The sequence below is a fragment of the Nerophis ophidion genome, linkage group LG23 (genome assembly GCF_033978795.1).
Source record: "Nerophis ophidion isolate RoL-2023_Sa linkage group LG23, RoL_Noph_v1.0, whole genome shotgun sequence".
Taxonomy (NCBI): domain Eukaryota; kingdom Metazoa; phylum Chordata; class Actinopteri; order Syngnathiformes; family Syngnathidae; genus Nerophis; species Nerophis ophidion.
Window position 1 is genome coordinate 8761057 of NC_084633.1, and position 13142 is coordinate 8774198.

At 37.9% G+C, this 13142-nt stretch overlaps 1 protein-coding gene across 3 annotated transcripts in view; it reads left to right on the forward strand.

The window, feature by feature from the left end:
- Nucleotides 1–13142, forward strand: part of LOC133541821 (E3 ubiquitin-protein ligase rnf213-alpha-like) — an 88648-nt gene that overhangs the window by 49389 nt on the left and 26117 nt on the right. For all 3 annotated transcript variants that reach the window (XM_061885444.1, XM_061885445.1, XM_061885446.1), the window contains 11 exons: nt 45–153; nt 227–327; nt 426–611; nt 725–891; nt 1711–1813; nt 1912–2026; nt 8779–8968; nt 9045–9241; nt 9583–9705; nt 9797–9904; nt 9998–10240. In XM_061885444.1, coding sequence (XP_061741428.1) covers nt 45–153; nt 227–327; nt 426–611; nt 725–891; nt 1711–1813; nt 1912–2026; nt 8779–8968; nt 9045–9241; nt 9583–9705; nt 9797–9904; nt 9998–10240 — 1642 coding nt within the window. The remainder of the gene's footprint in view (nt 1–44; nt 154–226; nt 328–425; nt 612–724; nt 892–1710; nt 1814–1911; nt 2027–8778; nt 8969–9044; nt 9242–9582; nt 9706–9796; nt 9905–9997; nt 10241–13142) is intronic.

Genomic DNA, 13142 nt, shown 5'->3' on the forward strand with positions numbered 1-13142 from the left:
CTTTTGGTTTTTGTTCAATGATTTTGTTTCTTCCAATTTCTCAGAAATGTGTGGAATCGAATATTTTCTGTGTCCCTATTTGTGGAGCACTTTGAGGTGGTAGAAAGCGAAATGACTCCTTTAGTGCGACTCTACATGCGGTCACTCAATCAGGTTAGTAAGAGTTTTTTCACAGTGGAGTCAAATTAAATTAAATGACCAGCAAAACTTATCTTTTCTCTTTTAGATTCTTGCAAATAATTCTGATCTGAAAACACAACAACCATTCGAGGCAGTGATCGATTTACTCAAAAAATGCAAAGAGGAAGCTGTTCAAAGGATTTTCAGGTACATTTTTCAATGACCACTAATAATCTCCACCGTAAGGTTTGCACTCTATTTCACTACTAAAAATTAGCTGTGGTTGTCATTTATATTCCATCTAGGTTTGATGCAGTTCCTTGGTGCTTGCTGTGTCAGGGAGACCCACATAACCCAGTCTGTCTGCCGTGCAACCACATATTCTGTGGCTCATGCATTACAAAGTGGTTGATTCCCTGTCAGATGTACTGTCCCCACTGTAACCAGTCAGTTGATGAGGGCTTTGCAGTGGTTCCATCAGAGGACTTAAGGTTTGCTTGCTTTATAATACTTAATCAATCATGAATGTATTTTTGAAGAAATTAAATGGAATACATTTAAGCAAATACGTGGTATAATTGTTTTTTTCACTTATTTTGTGCAGGATTCGAATTGAACAGCACAAGCTGTTCAGGAATAAGTGCAATGCTTTCTTCATCGACCTGGTGTCTTGTGTGTGCTTCAAGGACAACTCCCCCCCATGTCCAGCTGTCATTCTCCACTTGCTGTCTTTTCTCATCGTGGAAACCAGCGCTGTTCCTGTTCTGAGTGGTGGGAAATTTTGCTGGCCTGTATGCGCATACACAAGTAATGGGCATTTAACTACATTGTCTTCATTGCCTATTTTTAAACTCAAACTATCGTTTTTATAAAAAATATTATTGCATTTGGTGAGAATAAATTTGATTATTGTTCGTTTGCAATGTGCATTAGGACATTTATCTGAACTCTGTTCTCTGTGCTGTTCATACCCACTGAAATATTACAGTAGTTGCGATTTGCCTCAACTGTTTGTCAAAGTTGTTTGTCAAAGTTCTGTTGGCATCTAGAATTGAAGATTCAACATGTATTCTACAAATGGAGTAAGTACAAACATTAGCAATACCACCGCCGGAGAAAATACCAAGCTCTACAAAGTCTGGCGCGTTCCGTCTCCTTTTTATCGCATTTGTTCTTCCCCCGTATTGCTTCTGTTCTTCCCCCACCCCTGCGAAGCGGAGTTGCCCGTGCCACAGTCCAACATAACCTAAGGTTAACCACGTCTGCTTTCACTTCATCTCGTGCCTGGAAGCCCCTTCCCGCCATTGAAACCAATTAAGGTATTATGTGTGTGTATTTGCGAAGATAAAAACACCGGTTGTACTCGTTGTGTTTTGTCCTAGAACAGAACAAAGTGAACATGCAGTGAGACTCCTTATGCATTCCACTTTGTTTTAAGGTGGAAATATTCCCCTAACAATTCAATAAATCGACAAATCGTTTACAATTCCCATCCCTAATACACACATATACTGTATCTTTAACTACCATGCTGGATCTAAATACAAAGTTATGTAGTATTTTTTTAATGCAAAGTTCATACCTCCTCAGGGAATCAGCAAATCCTGACCAAGGTGCTTTCTCCGTTTGATGACTCTGCGGATAAAAACCCAGTGGTTCGCTCGATGGTGCTTAAACTCCTGCTAAAGTACAGGTGAGGGTACAGGATTGTAATCATCCATTTATTTTATGTATGTTTAATTATATATCTATAATGGTTGCACTGTTCCTAATTGTGCCATTCATTTACAGTTTTGACAAAGTGCATGAGTACCTTGAACAGCACCTGCTGGCTGTGGAGCGCTGCAACATTTTAGAGGAGAAGGACAAAACTAAACTCTACTGTCTCTACATGAACTGCCTACAGGTAAAGTATTATATTGCTGCTGTATACTTTTTACAACTTTTATCACAGCGATTTTGTCCATTTAATTGTTTGTTTGTGTCAAAAGTCCCTTAAGTGACTTCTATGATAGTGAATTACAAAAGTAGTGTTTGGATTAGTGTTGTAAAATAGTGTGAAACATTTTTTAATCCTAAATTATGATCTGTAATTATTTATGTTATCAATTAATTTAATAAATCTCACCCTAACAAAATGCTATACAAAAATACTCAACTTGAGATATTTTAATTTGAATACATCACAATATTGTTGCGGGCAGCACGGTGAAACGGGTACTGTGTCTGCCTCACAATACGGAGGTCCTGGGTTCGATCCTATGCTCGGGATCTTTCAGTGTGCAGTTTGGGGGCTAACAGTGTTTCATACTATAGAGCAATTAGCTAATTCATCATTTGGCAAAGGGCTAATGTTATGGCCTGCTAAATAGCTAACATCTTTGCTGCTAATGTTAGGTGAGGTTGAAGTTGCGACTTGTTGGTTTAGCTGCTTCAGTGGTAAGACAAACTACTTAAAAAGGAGGCATATCACTCTACTTTCATTGATGGTGCCTTCAGGGCATTTTTGAAAAGTAAATTTCACATTTATTGTACCAACCTCTCGATACTTACTGCTCCTCTGTTTGCATGCCCTACTACAAAGGCCGTCAATCAGATTCTGCTAAACAAGCCCGAATGCAAGGGCAGCCAATCATTGTCAACTTTAGAGTGATTGACATCCAACACAAAAAGCCCAATGCATTAATTTGTTTTTTTTAAAGGCAAACAAATAGACAATAAAAATTAAATCAACGTTAATTAGAAATGGAATTAAAGACATAATGTGTTATAGAATAGAATAGAATAGAATAGAATAGAAAGTACTTTATTGATCCCTGGGGGAAATTCAGCACCACAGTTCGCTCACAATAGACAATAATAATAATAAATAATATATAACATATATTATACATATAATATATGAATAATATAAATATATTCTACATATATTCTACATTTAAGTGCAGTCAAGGACATATGCTGTTACGGCTACTCTGTCGTTCCAAAAAGGTTTCGAAAAAATAAAAATAAAGATTGCAGAGTAGCTTTGAGGTTTTATGACGCACTAAATTCCTAATAAGCACTCGCGGAGATACTTCCAGTTTCAAAATGTTAATTTATTTTCACAAACAAAAAATATTCACCGTGGTTGACTTTCTATATAATACAAATAAACTTATTTAGTGGTAAACAAACAATATCACTCCTCACTCCTTCAGTATGACAGACAGACAAAGGCAGCGCCCAGCTGTGCTGTCCTCCTAATTATAGGAGGAGGAAGTTGCCCACCAGGAGGAGCGTGAGCAGCTGAAAACAATCAATCAATCATAATTCATCTAAAACATCCAATAAATAATCAACAACTTCATTGGCATTATTGAATTAGATTGTCAAAAAAATTAATAAATAAATAATATAAATAGGCTCCAACATCCCAGCCCCTAATTGTGGGCTTTAGCTAAACAATTACATAAATAATAATATTCAAAGGAGCCATAATAGAACAACACAATACAAATAAATAATGTTCTTCAAATTCAAAGTTCCTTAAACTACTTGAGGTACTAGTCAAGTCTCAAAGTCTTTAGTCATATATGAAGCGGTCATCGGGTCAAGGCTGGAGAACCGTATCCCCCATCAGTCCATCAAGCTGCTTCCATTAGCTGGCAGAGCTTCTATTGGTCCTTCAACTGTGTTGGTCTTTGTTTCAACCAACTGCTCACGAAGCCATTGGCATCTGGAGATGTCTTTACCATTTGGCCTGTCGTCCATGAGTTTCCTTGTTCCACGGTCTTGCTTGCATCCGTCTGTCGTGATGGTCATCTGAGGCGCTGAGCTTGGCGTCATCCAGGTTGAGGAAACGGTTGTTGATGTCATAGATTTCGTACTCCGACTCGTCCTTCTGAACTTTGGCTCTTTGGCCATGTCTGTCCTTGGTGGAGTCCTTGATTTTCTGTTTCTTTCTTCGTTTTGTCACATTTGTTTTCTTTGTCCTTGACCTTTTCTTTACTTTTCGTGAGATGAAGTGTATTTTCTTTTACCATATGATAGTTATCAGGCATGACTTCGTCTTTATCCCGGAAAGGGAGTGGCACAGGATCGTGATCATCTTTAAGAAACACAGAACTTGAGGCGATCTCCATGAAACATTTATCCTCAACTGACATCTCATTTTTCTCCTCATATATGTTGTCAGAGAAATCCTTGTTATATTGTCTGATGAGGTCCTTCTGCTCAATTACTGAGATTCTGTTGGTTGACACTGCAGTGGGCCCAGCAAGTTCTGTCACACTGCAACTGAGTGGTCCAGTTACCACCCATCCCAGTATGGTTTGGACTGCATATGGTCTATCTTTTTGACTTTTTATTATATTCCACGGCTCCATTGCCCGAGGAACATCAGTCCCAATAAGAAGTTCGACATCTGCCTCAATTTCCTTTAAATCGATGCCACCAAGATATGGCCACCTCTTCAAGTCAGTCTTTGTGATGATGTTATTCTTTGAGACAGGTATCTTGCTTTGTGTAAACACTTTCGGCAGGTCCAGATATGTGAACCCTTCCAAGTCTCCAACCTCCAGTCCTCTGACCTCATAGGTCTTCGCAGGCTTTTCGTGTCCCATTGATCGCAAAATAATTTGTGTTTTGCATCCTTTCACATTCAGTTTGTCCATTAGATTTTCTGTGCAGAATGTTGCTGTGCTGCCAGGATCGAGGAAGGCATAGGTCTGAACATACTTGTTCCCTTTTCCCGCCTTAACTCTGACTGGCACGATTGCAAGTGCGCAGTCTTTCCCCGCCCCGGTTGCATCACCGGCTGAAACAAGGGCAATGCTAACAGGGGTTTCTTCTGTCTCAGCAGTGGGCTTTGCTTGATTTTCCTGTTTTGGGAATGTTTCTCTTGAAATATGAAGTGCGGTAGGATGTTTCATATTAAAAACCTGACACATTGATCTTCTTGTACAATGTTTGCTTGGATGACCTTTTATTAGGCAACCAAAACAATATCCTTGTGTTCTTAAAAATTCAATCTTTTTGTCATGTGACTGTGTTTTGAATTGTGAACAGTTAATCAGAGCATGTTTGCCATGACAATATCCACATAACGGGATGATACCACTGGGTGTGGTTTGAGCAGGTTGTTGTGGAACAGATGATTGTTTTAGAGTGAGTCCTGCTGGCTCTGTATTCACAGCTACTGAAGTAGCAAAGCTGCTGCTTCTGCTTGGTTTTGATCCACTTGTGCTTCTTGGGAGAGGCCTTTTCGTTGTTTGGTCCTGAATGTCTCCAAACAACGGATCCAAAAGCATCTTGGCATGGTTTTCCACAAAATCCACAAAGTTGTTGAATCTGATCCTCATTCCAGTCCTCTGTTGTGTCTCAAAAGCTGTGCTGCGCCACTTTTCTCTGAGTTTGTAGGGTAGTTTGGATGTAATCAGCCTTAGGTTCGATGGGATATCAAGTTCCTCCAAATACTGTAAATCTTGCATTACATTGCAGCATCCTCTTAAATACAGTGCATATGCATGCAGCATTTTCCCATCCTCAGCTGTAATCGCTGTCCAATTCAAGGCCTTTTCCAAATATGCTCCCGAAATGTTCAACTAATTTCCAAAATGTTCTTTTAAGAGGCGCCTTGCTTCATTATAGCCCCTACTGGCTTCCATGTGCAAACAGCTGCGAACCAAGTCTCTTGGCAAACCAGAGGTAACTGCTCAAGGTAGTAGAGTCGGTCTTGATGATTCTCAGTCTTGTCTTCAATCAAGTGTTCAAATCCATGGATAAAAGACTGATATGCCAGTGGGTTACCATCAAACACAGACATCTCTCTTGCTGGTAGTAGAGACAGTTTTTGCTGTGAGACAATGAGTTTTGCGATGTCACTTTGTCTTTGAATAACCATATTCACGTTATCATGAGCAGTATTAATGACCACATTATCTTGTGCATGGTGATTTATTACTTGAGTCTGATTTACACTCTGGGTCCTGTGTTCTTCAGTTGTGTTTTTGTTTTGAGGTTTATTTAGATCTTCTGATGTGTTGGTGTTCCTTTGAGGTAGAGGTCTGTGGAGACTTGAGATGGTTTGGTGAAGTGGGGTCTTGGGTATTGCACCGAACTCTAGAAAGTCCACATTCCTCTTCATAGTTTGTGTTTCATGGTGAGAATCATAATACTCAGTCATGGGTTCCTGAGCCACCTCAATACTTTCATGAATCAAATCGCTTTAAAGGATTTGTATTTTAGCAGTTGATGGTGGGAGGTCTGCTTCCAACTCCATTTGCTCCATCTTCGCTTTAAGCTTTGTTTCCTCCAGTTGCAAGGTGTGTTTTTCCTTCAGTGCAGCAGCTCAAGCCATTGTAGCAGCCTGGTCTGCTTTGGCCTTTTTTAATTCTGAGGACACTGAGGAACATCTGGAGGCTTTTGATCCAGTGGCAGACTTTGATTTGTGTGATACATTTGATATGCTGTCCAGTGGTCCAACTTTTGATTGTGCAATTTCTCTTTTCCATGTTTCAACATCTTTCATGAAATAATTCAAATGTATAATTCTGGGTTCATACCAGTCATAATTATCATTTTCCTTTTCCTTTTCTAAGAGCAATTCTTGCACAAAGTTGTGAGCATTTTTAAATTCATCCACAGCTTCTTTAAATACTTCTAAATCATCATTGACTTTATCAGCATTTGTAACATCAGTCATCAAAGTCTTTATTGCATTTAGCCTCCTCGTGCACGCGCCCAGTCTGCCTCTGCGCGAAGCAATGCACGTTCTCAGCATGTCGTCGTGTTCAGTTGCCGTCTCAGGTGTGCCAGACATCATTCCAAATAATCACACAGATCAATTTAATTTCCACTTAGTTGATCGTTTAGTTCATTCCTAAACGTCCTTCCAACATTTGTATTTCACATCCACAATCTTTAATTTTTCTTCTAATAGCGTTGGAATGATTCCATGCAGCGCAGCGGCGCGTTCATTCATTTATTTATTCATGACGTCATCAGCTGATTTTACTTACGGCCCGCCGGCTGCTTGCTGTCGTCGGTGCAGCGCGATTGTGGATGGTCCTTTGAGTCTTCAGTGATGTTTGTTTACCTTGTTACGGCTACTCTGTCATTCCAGAAAGGTTTCGAAAAAATAAAAATAAAAATTGCAGAGTAGCTTTGAGGAGGAGGTTTTATGACGCACTAAATTCCTAATAAGCACTCGCGGAGATACTTCCAGTTTCAAAATGTTAATTTATTTTCACAAACAAAAAATATTCACCGTGGTTGACTTTCTATATAATACAAATAAACTTATTTAGTGGTAAACAAACAATATCACTCCTCACTCCTTCAGTATGACAGACGGACAAAGGCAGCGCCCAGCTGTGCTGTCCTCCTAATTATAGGAGGAGGAAGTTGCCCACCAGGAGGAGCGTGAGCAGCTGAAAACAATCAATCAATCATAATTCATCTAAAACATCCAATAAATAATCAACAACTTCATTGGCATTATTGAATTAGATTGTCAAAACAATTAATAAATAAATAATATAAATAGGCTCCAACATATGCATTATACATTGTTAAATGTATCATTAAATATTCAATGTAAAATTAAACATATATATTATTTACCTATTTAAGTAATTATTTCACAATCGAATTGTGTTATTATATTTCACAATTTAATGTTTTAATTGATTATTAAATGATTTATGAAGAGTATTTTGAAACTCAGTTAATTATTTAATCATCAATGTAATTATTACACAATTCAATATTTAATCTCACAATTAATTATTATTTCAGGGTTTATGTATTTCATGATTTAATTCATTATTTATTTCATGAACGCGTTTGGCAGCACTTTATCAATTTTTATTATATCGGTCAAACTCAGCATTAAGTCAATGGGCGTATCTCAACATCTGATTGGTTACCCGACACTTCCACTTGTCGATCACAGAACTGAAAGTGTAGTGGTCGATATCTTGGTGTTAAAGTGCCGAAATAACGTCAAAAGATGATTCTACTTTAACTGCTACGTACTCTGTAATGTCTAAAATATTACCGAAAGTAGGATATTCTCCTTGCAACCTTGTTTTATAAGACTTCAAGCTTCAGAACAAAGCAATCATTGGTTGGACTAGATTCCTGTTAGCCCCACCCACTGACTTTGAACGATAAAATTCCTTCATGACACTACCACACAGGTTCATTAGATAAGTAATTAAATAAATGTTTTATAATGTTTTTTAATAATTCAAATATAAATCATATACTATTTGATTTAACATTAAATAAACAAATACATAGTCAAACAAATAATGTAGTTGTTAAATAATTAATACATTGTAAAATAATCATATAATTAAAAAAATAAATATATTTTTATATTATTTAATGACACATTTTTGTATTCAATTAAAATTTTAAATAATTAATTATTAACATTTAATTATTTCACCTGTCCCTTTTCAGCTTTTATACAATTTGACATTTTAAGTTTTAATGCCAAGCCAAGATTGATTGATTGATGGAACAGTATATTTATTTGAAAATAGCGTAATACTGATTAAACCTTTTTTTAATGTTGCCCACAAGAAATTCTTGATTCTAGATTGTTGCAATTTACCTGTTCTATGAAATGGGTCATTTGTTACAGTATCTCTCTGTTCTTGCCTGAAGGATTCCATGTACGAGAGGTTTGAGTTTAGATCTGATACAGACAGGCGGGTTTGTCTGCGCCATGAAAGTGACTTCTTGAAGGAATTTCTGCTGTCGCACAATCTGTCAGCTGAACCGACCGTGGAGAATCTACAGCAGGTGGCAAGACTTCGAATGGACCTGGATGTCGCAGCTGCCATCATTGACACTCGTGAGCAGTTTTAGATGATGAAATACTGGACAGTCTTCACATGGTGCATAGTTAAAACTTTTATCTGTTTTTTCAGAATTCCAGGGCATGGGTCAGTTTAAAAACGATGACTTCCTGGAGGCTGTGATAAAGCTGTGCACATGCAGTGGGAACAACTGGTATCGTGTCTACTTGATTCGTAAGATATGCTGCCAACAAGGAGTGGAGTTTGTCTTGAAACTGCTCAACATTGAGAACATGCACTGGCTCTTTCCCGAGGAAGTTCTGCAAAAGGTTACGTACAATTTCTCAATCAGCGATGGCCATCCAACTAAATTAACAACAGTTAATTGTTAATTTCAATGGGATTGTATAGTTCCAAAGTTTAAGTCATGTTGTTCTTCAGACAAAAGACAAGTACAAACTGAAACACTATTACCTCTACTGCACAGTTGAGCAATTAATTTAACTTTTCTTAAAGATGCAATTAATTAATGAAGAATCAATACCAAACACATGACCAGATTGATTAATCAGTTACTATGAGCATCCTTAGTTATTTATAACATAAATGATTTAAATCTGATTCAATTAGTTTCTAAAGGCCTTTTCTTTTTCATATGAACTCCACTCAGAGTGAAGAGGCCACCTCAGTTGATCAGTATCTTGTGTGTGGGGAGAGCTACAAGGCAATCAGAGATGCATGTGTACAGGCAATTGCAGACGGCCAAATGAACAATCTAGATGATATTTGTCAGGTAAATTTTTTACACTTTTCTTGTTTCTTGTCTGAGGGTGACGTGGGGATTGGGTGTTTAATTTTTTGTGTTTGTTTTTTTTACCTCACAGGACTGCACAACATCACCACAGGTGACAGTTTACCTTCTCTTAGCACTGTACAGAGAAGTAACAACCCTCTACAGAAATCCCAATGCCAGTTTACACATAAACCAGGAGGTACATTTACGAACTATGGAGCAAGCACTTTATATTAAGCAAGTCATTATCTCGGTTAAGCATGTCTTTTTGTCCTTTTTTCGCACCTTCCAGCGTCTACAACCCCTACTGAATTTCATTGAGTCTTCCAAGGTGCTTGCCGACCCAAAGGTAAAGCGCTTTGCTCAGGCTCTGGTGACCAACAGATTAGGGCCCATGGCGCTCGGTCCCGGGATTTCAGGGGACTATTACGTGTCCGTCTCGCTGACTGTTCACCTGGCTGCAGTCCTGCTCTGCACGAACCAGAAGATTGTAGCGCCTCTGCAGCAGCTGGCGATGGCCCCAGCAAGCATGCAGGTACAGTGGAATTTTTACAATCCACGCCAATCCTGGGATTTTCTCCTATTGTAAATAATGTATATTAGAATATCTGAAGTCAAACAATCTGTTCTGGCAATGTTTTCAAAAATAATTGCCTTTATTATCTTCACAAGAATTGTTGTGTTTATTTTTTCCGAAATTATTAATTGCACACATATGCGACGGTAGTAATAAATGGTCTTAAAAAAATAAGAAACATTGTTAAACATTGTTTAACAAGCCCTTCCCCCCCAAAAATAAATTTAAATATGAGGCGTATTTGTCCTGAACATTTAACTAAAAATCACAATTTTGATGTCTTTAAGACACTGGAGGGTTGAGTGTCCACATTCTGGGGCAAGTAGTCCCTGAATTGTCGGCAGGGGCATAGCACCAACTTCTGGACCCCCACACACAAGACTCCTAAAGGGCCCCCATATCCCACCCTCAAACCAATGCCGCCACTCCATACACACGTGGTATGTTTACATGCACTAAAAAACGAATTATTGCATAGTTGTTGTTTTTTAAGATGGGACTAACATATCAAAACAAAACATATTCTGTTTAGTGGTTTTTTTTTACAATAAAGTGCCTACAAATTAGTTTAGTTTGTTGATCACTTAAATATGCCAAGTTTTCCTTTACTTCAGAGGGTAAAGTAAAGATTATCTGATGTAATTAATCCAATGTAAAAAATATACAACATAAAGTAGCAAGAAACACATCAATAATGAATAAAGCAAAACGTGTTCCAGACCAAAAATCATTTAATATTCTCTACTGCTCGCTAGTGTTGCCATATCTGTGTTATGGTGTCAAAATATGGGGAAACAACTACAAATGTGCGCTTCATTCACTAAATGTGTTACAAAAAAGATCAATTAGAAATACAAATAATGTTGGATATAGAGAACATACAAACCCTTTTTTCATTAAATCACAATTATTGAAATTCAACGATTTAGTGCATTCGCAAACAGCTAAAATTGTGGTTAAATCAAACTATAACCTGCTACCCAAGAATGTACAACAATTCTTCTCAACAAAAGACAAGAAATATAACCTTAGAGGAAAATCTCATTTAAAACATTTGTATGCCTGTACAACACTTAAAACCTTTAGTATATCAGTATGTGAAATACAATTATAGAATAGATTAACCAAAGAAATTAAATAGTGTTCACGATGCTGTTTCAGAAATTTGGTCCATTGTCATAACTTGTCGCTTCTGTTTTTTTCGTCGCATCCTTTGTGGCTTAAAGTTGTGTTGTGGCTTTATGTTATCGTGTTGGGGTTTTATATAATTGTGTTGTGGCGTTTATGTCGTTTGTGGCTTTTGCGAATCTTAAAGTTGTTGTGTTGTAATTTATGATGTTGTTGCGTTTGCATTTGTTGTGACCTTTCTCAGCCACCGTAGCTATTTGCCATTTGTGTTTTGATGACTGGAGGCTGGGAAGCCACAGACTGACTTGAATAATGTTTAACGTCCTTGTCATTAAAAAAAGAAAGAAAGAAATTTTAAAAAGCACCAATATGATTCAGTTTAAGAGACTGTTCAAATTACAAGTGTTCACAATGTACACAGAACAAGGACTATGACGAACATCTTGAACACTTGTTTTCCCTTTTTTTTTTATTGAGACAAAGATTATTTATACATTTAATATTTTTTTGCTTACCATGGTATATTTTGTATTTATTATTTATTTGTTCACTGTTCTGTTACAGAGAACAAGGAAATTGGATACAATTGCTATAGTATGAAAAGGGGTAGTATTAAATAAGCTCTGCTTCTTCCTACTCCTTTTTGGACGTGCTGTAATGAATCAACTAGATGTGTGATGCATTACATTGTATCGTATGCATGTTCAAAATAAACTTAAACTAAACGGAACTGAACTGATACATTTAGGATTAGCATCAGTGGATAACAATCCATCCATTGTCAACCGCTTGTCCCTATTGGGTTCGCGGAGGGTGCTGGAGCCAATCTCCGCTGCATAACTGTGGATAATACAAATCATAATAATACAGCATTATTATTACGATCATGTTATCAATCCATCAAAGACCAAGGAGTTGGTCATTGACTTTGGGAGGTCGAGTCCACGGTCACAACCTATTGTGATCGAGGGAGTTGAGGTACAGACCGTGGACTCATTCAAGTACCTCGGGGTTTGGGTGGACAATTAACTGGACTGGACTGTTAACACGGACCATCAGTACAAGAAAGGACAGAGCAGGCTGTACTTCCTCAGGAGACTGCACTCCTTCAACATCTGCAAAAAACTCCTGTGGATGTACTACCAGTCTGTGGTTGCCAGTGTTCTGTTCTACATGGTAGTGTGCTGGGGGGGCAGTACATCTAAGAAGGACAGCTCCAGACTTGAGAAACTGATCAGGCGGGCCGGTTCTACAATCGGAATGAAACTGGACACACTGGTGACGGTGGCAGAGAAGCGGACTGTTGATAAACTAGTGAGCATCCTGGATGATGCCAGTCACCCTCTGCATAGCGTTATCAGTAGCCAGAGGAGCCTGTTCAGTGCTAGACTGCTTCATCCCAAGTGCAGAACTAATAGACTCAAGAACTCCTTTGTCCCACACGCCATTAGACTGTACAACTCCTCTCTGGGGAGGGGGGCGGAGGGGTACTAGGATGACAGGGGATGCAAAACAATAACAGTGCAATACGTTTTCATAACATGGTCACTACTGCCTACTTTGTCTTGTTATATTCTTATTTTACTGTTATATTTTTATTCTCATTGTTGCTTTTTAGTTTTTATTCTTATTGTAATATTTTTGTATTTTGTTTCCTTTTAAACCCCCATTATTTACTTTTTACTTTTATTTAAAATGATCTCAACTCTGTACACTGCTGCTGGAATTTTAA